The 8,942-nt window shown below is 31.9% G+C and overlaps 1 protein-coding gene and 1 long non-coding RNA gene across 2 annotated transcripts; one reads left to right on the forward strand and one right to left on the reverse strand.

The window, feature by feature from the left end:
- The first annotated feature begins 254 nt into the window (after positions 1-254).
- LOC107926457 (pectinesterase) lies at positions 255-2,018 on the forward strand. Its single transcript, XM_041101431.1, has 2 exons — positions 255-1,208; positions 1,289-2,018. Exons 1-2 carry the CDS (start codon positions 1,100-1,102, stop codon positions 1,993-1,995), a joined length of 816 nt encoding a protein of 271 aa, XP_040957365.1. The 5' UTR covers positions 255-1,099; the 3' UTR covers positions 1,996-2,018.
- Positions 2,019-3,358: 1,340 nt separating this feature from the next.
- Positions 3,359-6,029, reverse strand: LOC121221054 (uncharacterized). The gene is made up of 3 exons (XR_005918343.1): positions 5,888-6,029; positions 5,481-5,613; positions 3,359-3,519 (listed from the first exon to the last, which is right to left on the reverse strand). It is a non-coding gene; the product is annotated as an uncharacterized lncRNA (long non-coding RNA).
- Between the last annotated feature and the right edge of the window lie 2,913 nt (positions 6,030-8,942).

Below are 8,942 nucleotides of genomic sequence, written 5' to 3' on the forward strand. Positions count from 1 at the left end.
GAACAGGGTGATGGGACGGTGCGGCGGTGGCAGTTGTGGCAGGGCAAGTGGGTGTGCGGCAGAAGCAAGTGGATACCCTAGGTGCGGCGCACCTAGGGTTAGGATTGTTGTTTTCTGCTGAAGATGGGTTCTGGTTTGGGTATTGGGCTCATTGGGATGGTTTTTGGGCTTAGGTTTTTAGTCTGGGCTATTGGGTTGTTTGGTGGGTAGTTGGGCCTTAAGCCCGGGCTAAAATTGGTCTGTACAATTGGTATCTTTTCGGTGTTCTTGGTGGCAGCAGTGGTGGCAGCAGTGGTGGGTGTTACGCATTTAAAAAACAATGGTGATTCAAAAAGCGGTGAAATATCGAGTTCGACGAAAGCGGTGCAAACTGTTTGTCAACCCACACAGTTCAAAGAGGCATGCGAGAAGAGCCTGGAGTCATCTAATTCCACCGACCCTAAGGAGCTGATAAGGACGAGTTTCCAAGCAGCGATAGAGGAAATAAGGAAAGTGTTGGCGAATTCAGCGACGATACAAGACTTGAATAAAGATGACAACAACAAAGCAGCCCTTAAGGTTTGTAAAGAAGTATTGGATTTATCAATTTCTGACCTGCAACTTTCATTTGATAAGCTGGGGGGATACGAGATGAGTAAGATCGGTGACTACTTACTAAACCTGAGGGTGTGGTTAAGCGGTGCCTTAACTACCCTACAAACATGTGTGACTCATATGCGGAGGTAAATAAAGAACAAGCGGAAAAGATGAATTCAATTTTGAAGACTTCAATGGAGCTTACCCAAAATTCTTTAACCATGGTGACTAAGTTATCCACCATCTTGAATAGCCTTAACATTCCAGGCCTCAATATCGACACGACTGGGTTCGAACGTAAGCTCCTGTCTAACGATGGACCTGAGTGGATGGGCCTCGCTGAGAGGAGACTACTTCAAGCAAAACCAACAGATTTGAAGCCTAACGTTGTGGTTGCTAAGGATGGTAGTGGGAAATATGATACCATCACCAAGGCCTTGGCTGAAGTCCTTCCAAAAAGCCCCAATCGATTTATTATTCACATTAAGGCTGGTACTTACAAGGAACAAGTCCTTTTAAGGAGATGACTAATGTTATGTTCATCGGTGATGGTCCAACTAAGACCATCATCACCAATGACCTTAACTGCATTAGGGATCATCCGCTTAAAACATTCGGCACTGCAACGGTTGGTAAGTAATATTATATACATATAAGTTTTGGTGGTGAGGTGAGGTGACTAACTAGTATGTATGTTTGTGAAATATTGAAGGTGTGGATGGGGCTGGTTTCATGGCTAGGGACATTGGATTCGAGAACACAGCAGGACCCCCTGGTCATCAAGCAGTAGCTTTTAGGGCGACATGTGATATGGTCATCATGTTCAATTGTCATTTCAATGGGTACCAAGACACCCTTTATGCTCACAAACAGAAACAATTTTATAGAGATTGTCTCATCAGTGGGACGGTGGACTTCATATTCGGGGATGCGGCGAGCGTGTTCCAAAATTGTCTGATCATCACGAGGAAGCCAGGTGAAAACCAGAACAACATGATTACAGCCCACGGAAGGAAATTCCCATACACTCACTCAGCCATTGTGCTTCAAAATTGTACCATCTCGGGAGCCCTTGACTACCTACCAGTGAAGGACAAGAGCAAGACGTACCTTGGTCGTCCTTGGAAAGCTTTGGCGAGGACCATCATAATGCAAAGCAATATTGATGACATTATTACACCAGAGGGTTACTCCCCCATGGTAGGCACCGTAAGAGTAGACACCGGTTACTTTGTAGAGTTCCAAAACAGGGGACCCGGTGCCAAAACTGAAGGCAGGGTCAAATGGCCAGCTATCAAGACAATCGATATAAATGAAGCCAAGAAATGGACTCCTGGCGTCTTTCTTGAAACTGAAACTGATAAATGGATTTTGCAAACCGGCACTCCTTGTTATCCTGACATGGTCCCTGGAGTGTGAACTTCCAAAACCATCGCCATTAGTACTCTTTTATTATCATTATTTGTAATCATGTTGTCGATTATTGATTAAGTTAAACAAATTTTTCCTATGTTTTATTTATATTAATAATATATTCATTTTTATGCAAGGTGCAAACTAAAATTGTTTTCTTATTCCCCAATTATAAAAAAAAATGAAACTGTTAGAGATAGATATAAAGTCTAATATCCTATTAAACAAAAAAAAACAATATTATTAATTTTGCTATGTATTTCATTAATTAAAATAGTACATCTTAATATAATTTATTTATTAATATAATAAATTAAAAAAATATTTTTTTAGTATATATAATTTTACTAATTTGTAATTATCATTTAACATAAATATTATTTTAATTTATAATATACTATTTAATATTGATATAATTTCAATACTTTTATTATTTTAATTTGTAAATTTAATTTATAATATACTATTTAACGTAACCTTTAATATAAATATTATATTTCAAAATTATATACTTTCTATAATTCTTATTTTTATTATAAATGTACAGCTATTTCCTTGTGGTACTTGTAGTCTATAATTTATATGTTTATAATGTTTTTGTTTATTTTAGGTTTAAATGATCTTCTAAACTACCCATAACCCCTTTCAACCCTTAAATAATAGAAGAAATGGGTTTAGCACACTCAAACTCACGACCTTCTGTACTGACAATAATGTCAATATTAATTGAGTTAAGATTCAATCAATGTCACTAATTTCTAGGTTGCTGAAAAGAAAAAAAAAGGAAATAAGAGGAGTGGAGTTTGTCACTAATCATCAAATCCAAAACTTATTTCTTGATTGTTCATTACAATTAATCTTCTATATTTTGGGACGTGATAATAAAGGTAATCTCTATTTATATAGTTAGAATTTTATTAAAGTTATTCCTTTATTTTATTACATTAATAAATTTGAGAGTACAAAATTGTACTTATAAAAAATAAAAATAATAAAAAAAATATTTTAATCTTAATTATTAGTTATTTTAACTTAATGGTAATGAGTATGTTTAAACTTTTATTCAAGTTATAATTCTATTATAGAGTTAATAAATAGAGTTATAGTAACCTTCCCAACTCGGCATAAACATTAGATCTGAATTCGAAAGATTATATTAGTCACCGAAATGACCCTGTAAGTTATCAGAATTTTTGAAAATAGTCATTTCAAAACATTTGATTATTTTACAAGAAAACTTAGATAATTACCGATTTATTTACTATTCAAAATTCTTATTTATAATTTAGTAGCATAAAAGTAATAATAGTTTGTATTTTTAATAAAAACCAATGTTCATGCATAATTAATTAATATTCATATTTCAAAATCCTAAAATCAAATTAAATGTCATGCAGGCTATAAAATAAAACCAAATCTTAAGTTCCATGTAACAATTCAAAATAAAATATTATATTCCTCAAATAATAAAATAAATAACGAGTTGAGACTCTCCGGATGCTGTGTTCGCGTCCTAACCTGGTGGGTTATCTGTAAGGATGAAAATTTAAGGGGGAGTGAGCTATAACACTCAGTGGGAGTTCTATCACAAGAAAATCAGTGCAAATTAATAAACTAAGTATACATAATAACAATTTTTAGTACGGTAATAATCATATGATATAATAGTATTTTTGGCAGTTCAATTCTCATACTTATGCGTGTCGATGCAATGCTATACAAGTTAAGTTTATCAATAAAGATAGGTCCTACCCCACCGCTACACTCTACAGTAAGAGTTCCCTAGAAATCTTATATCTCGGACACTCTAGTTTGTGGATGAACCACAAGAGTTGCAAGTTAATATGCTACCAATAGTTGTGAATACACAATGGGTTTGCAGATAGAAGTTGCTAGTAAAAGATGTGGATAAACCACTAGTATTTGTAGGTTAATACGCTGCCAATGGTTGTGAATACACGGGTTTGCAGATAAAAACTATCATTAATTTGTGGATAAACCACCAGTATTTTGCAGTTAAAATTGCCAGTACTTCCCCCTAAAAAAACATCCTGCCCCATGCAATGCAGTATGACATGTAAGCATCAATACAGTACAGAAACAGTAGACATGTTTAGCATGTATCTAGATCAACAATAGTAGTAGACATGATTGTCCTGGATTTGGTATATCAATATAGTAAGCATGGCTATTCACGCAATTAATAATTCAGTGATACTAGTAAAAATAACAATTAATCAGTAATTTAGTCATAGAAGACATGTATTCGTCACATATCATGCACATATAGTAATAATCTAATAAATCAAATAATTGATTCCATATTATTCATAATATCAGAGACTTAATTAAAAGAGATAAAGTACTAAAAACAATTCAATGATCATGCAAGGACTAAATTGAAAATTTTACAAAAATTTTGGGCAAAATTGTAAAATAGGGGCACATGGCCGTGTGGAGGGGTTACACGGTCATATGACTTGTAACAGCCCGTTTTTCAGTGGTGTCAGAAACAGTAGTTTCGGGGCCACCAAATCTAACGAGTAAGTTCGTAAATATTATTATTTAATATTTATGAGTCAAATGTGATTTTTAAAAAAAGTTTTTTATTTGATAATTTATGTTATATAAGTAATTTATTAAGTTCAAGTGGTTTTAAAAGATGAGGTATCGAGACCTTATTTTTATAAACTGAGCCGTAAATATTTTTATAAATATTTACGAAGTGTTATTAAGGTGGTATTAAAGTTTCGTTAAGAAATTTTAACGTTTCGATAATTAATTAAAAATGACCAAATTTAAAAAAAAAGTGCATTCCCGGTGCTCTGTTCCCATCAATCAGACTCGTAAATATTTTTAATAAATATTTACGAAGCTAGTTGTATAGTTAATTAAGTTTTGGTTAAGTGAATTTACTTGAATTAAAAGTAATTAGGTATAAGTACTAAATTGCATATAGGGTGAAAGTTGAATTATAGATTAAAGAAAAATTAAAGGGACTAAAGAAGTAATTATGCCATTGTTCTTTAATGAGGCGGCATAAGATAATATGTTTATAAATTTAATATATGTTATAATAAAATATGTTTACTTAATTAATAAGTATATATTATATTATAATAAAACAAATAAAAAAAGAAAGAAAGAAAAGAAAGCCAAAGCCAAACGAAAATAGAAAGGAAAGAAAGAAAAAAAAGAGAGAGTGAAAGAAAGACGCAAGGCTAGGGACTTTTTGGGTTTAAAGTTCAATTGGTTAGTCAATTTAGTTCATTTTTCTTGTAATTTTTATATTTTTGAAATCCCGGTATTAAATACTATTCGATCCATGCTAAAATTTTAGAAATTATTGATGTAATAGCCCATTTTTGCCCGGCCCATTCAAAATTAAACCAACCCAAAATCATAACATTGCCCAAATACCCTTGGCCTAATACACTAGGCCCTGAACCTAAGCCCCTTACACCAAGAAAACAAACAGCAGAAACACTAACAGTCAGCAGCAGATCCACGCCACCATTGTCCCACGTCGCAGTAACCTCCAGTGCGTGCACGCCCCACGTTCGGCAGCCTCCCAAACTGTCCCACATCTTCGCTGGCACGTCCACTCGCACAACGCTCACACATCTGCAAGCCACATACAACACTAATAGGATATACACACAGCAAAACAGTTGTAAAAAGATTTAGGGAGGGCTATATAAAGGCCAATGATTTTCTGTAACTGGGAGAAAAATTTTGTATTAAAAAGAGAAAAATCTTATATTGGAAAAATACTGAAATACAAACAAAGAATCAAAAACAATTTTTGAAGGTAATTTTCTTTGTGTTTTATTTTTTTTTCTTTGCTTCTCTGTTTTTGGTGCAAAAGAAAAAGCAAAAAGAAAAGGGCGAAACTTACCTGAATCGGAGTAGGCGGCGAAGCTTGAACGACGGTGGCGTGGCGGTAGTTAGGGCTTTAAAGAAGGCCTAACAGATCCCTCTTTCTTCCCTCTATTGTTTTAAAACAAAAAAGAAAAAAAGGAAGATGAAGCAATTTTGCGCCTATTGCTGCTGCAGAGTAGGCTTTTAATTGGAGATGAAAAGGGTTTTAAACACTGATGGGTTATTTGCGTTTTAATCCTTCATTTTATCCCATCAGTTCAAAATCATTATGGTTTGTTTTCAAATTTTGCCATGAAATGTTGAATTTGTTTTATTTTAATACATTGCTGCGTGGAGTTTTGGACGGAGGGATTAATTTCACTTTCGGTCCTCCACTGTTAACTGCATGTTCCATTTGATCCATTGGTGTTTTGTTTATTTCAGATTTTCCCCTGAAACTTCAATTATTTTCAATTTAATCCATAATCTTTCATTTTAAGTTTTTAGTTTATTTTATTAATATAGTTATTATTATTATTATTATTATTATTATACTTACATATATACATGCATGTGTACTTTATAATATATGTGTATATTTTTATTTCTAAATGTTTTAAATATATATATAGTGCGTATATATTTTATTACCATATTTTTTATATATATAGTTTATATATATATTATATAATTCATATTTTTTTTATAATTATTTATGTTTTCATGTTTATAATTCATATGTTTATACATTTTTTATAATATGTACAAATCATATATTTCATTATTACTTTATTTTTCTTAGTTTTATAGGCATACGTATATATACCTACATTTTGTGATTTTCACATCGTTTTTCATTTTTTTTAAAAAGAAATTCAAATATTTTTTTTACATATATGTATATATATACACTATTCAAAATCATTAAATGTATTTTCCGCATGTTTCTTGCATGTATATATAATCATAATTTATTAATATATTATGCTTACATTTTTATTTTTATGTAAACTTTATATAATTTTTTTTGATTATATTATTTTTATATACATATATATACATATATATACATGCATCAACATCTTGTCATACTTTTAAAGAAAAATATATTTTGATTTTGGTCAAAATACTTAAATCAACATTTAAAAAAAAAATAAATATTTGGCAATCATGATTCTCGAGAAAGATCGTGTCCTAACTTACTGGATAGTGATCATTTTTCGATGAATTTAGAAAGCTAAGTATTTACTTTACAATAAATTCACAATTTTCAAATAAAACCTTATTCTCGGGAATTCAAAATGTCGGGTCCTAACTTACTGGTCGTGACATTTCGTTATCTCGAAATAAGAGCTTCTAAAACAAAAAGCAATATTCGGTATTTTGAAGATATAAAATATTGTGCCCTAACTTATTGGGTGTGGTGTTTTATTTCTTTGAAATGAGAATGTTTTATCATTTTAGATCCATTCACAGGTTAAAAATTTCTATTTAAAATCTTTTCAAATTTTCGACATCAAGACATAAAATAATCAAATTTGGTACCGATTTTTGGGCGTCACGAGGGTGCTGACCCTTCCTCGTGCGTAACTGACTCCCGAACCTGTTTTCTTAAATTTTGCAGACCAGAATTATTTTTTTTTGTGAGCCGATCACACCTTAATAAATGATCGGTGGCGACTCCAATTTTTGTTTTTAAAGTCGACAATTAAATTTTTGTGTTTTCAAAAAATGGTTTCGACAATTGAGTTTTTAGATGTTGTTAATGTTGAATAATTTTAGTATCAGGGATTAAATTGATAGTTTTTTAAGCTAGAAATGAAAAAAGATTGAATTGTAGAATAAATTGTAAATTTTGAGTAATAAGGACTAAATTGTGAAAATTTGAAATTTAGGGATTTAAGTGAAAATAGGGAGTTAAATTTAGTCTAAAGTGGATTTTGTATGAAAATAAAGAATTAAATGTAAAGAAATAAAGACAGTCTCGGTTTAGGGACTAAATTGGAATTTAGGTAAATATTGAGTAAAAATTGAAATATTAAATATGAGATTAAATTGTGTTGTATTGATGAATTTTAATTGTTTTAATTTTGTACCTAACAATTTAGATAAGCATAATCAATTGGCCCAAAGCCTAACACATATTCACAATCATGTTAGCCATATATGAATACATCAACTATGAATTACTTTCTGTATTTCAGACAAATACCTATACTAGTTCGTATCAACTCTTACAACCTTGTATCATCATCTGTGCCCGTTGAACCATTTGGAATACTATCAGATACTCGAGTATCTCGCACACTAAGTGCTAATACGTGGTCAAAACCACCTCTGTCTCATATCTCATATAGATGCTCATTTTCGAGCTACACTGGGTCTGCTCACACAAGCTATTAGTCAAGACGTAGCTACACAGTGCTGCTCACACAAATTGTAAAGTAACCGCAACACATGCCAGAAACTCAGCCACCGGTAGGACGTACGAGACCAGCACCAAAAATACGTTAACCCTTAATGACATGTCATTTGTATCCATCTATTCCTAAGGTTCAACCGGGATCCATACATTGTCGACCTCGTCGAGAATTTCTGTGGTGTCGTGTCATCACAATTATATTAATTAAGCATTTAAACACATATAATTTAATGCTTATTAAACATACAAACTTACCTCAAATTTACACGGAGACAATCAACCGATCAATCCACTACTTTATCTTTGCCTCGATCTAATTCCGAACGTGGCTTTTCTTGATCTATATATCAAATTTAACTAATTTAATATTTATTCTATTCAATTCAATCAAAATTTCATGCTATGAAAAAAGTACCATTTTGCCCCTAAACATTTGACCTTTTTACAATTTAGTCCTTAGGCTCGTAAAATAAAATTCATGCCAATTTTTCTACACCCAAGCCTAGCCAAATTTTATAGGTGCTCATAAAAGCCCATATATTCCACAATTTCACACATTTAGCACATAATTTTCACATATCTCAATTTAATCTCTATTTGACAATTTCAACAAAACCCACTTAATAAAAGTTGTTTAGTTAACAAAAAAGACTCATATTCTTCCATTAAA

The sequence above is a fragment of the Gossypium hirsutum genome, chromosome D09 (assembly GCF_007990345.1).
Source record: "Gossypium hirsutum isolate 1008001.06 chromosome D09, Gossypium_hirsutum_v2.1, whole genome shotgun sequence".
NCBI lineage: Eukaryota > Viridiplantae > Streptophyta > Magnoliopsida > Malvales > Malvaceae > Gossypium > Gossypium hirsutum.

Coding starts and splice junctions, on each gene's coding strand:
- LOC107926457 (XM_041101431.1), top strand. CDS start 1,100: ATGACTAATGTTATGTTCATCGGTGATGGTCCAACTAAGACCATCATC. Junction 1,209..1,288: donor ATTCGGCACTGCAACGGTTG/GTAAGTAATATT, acceptor GAAATATTGAAG/GTGTGGATGGGGCTGGTTTC.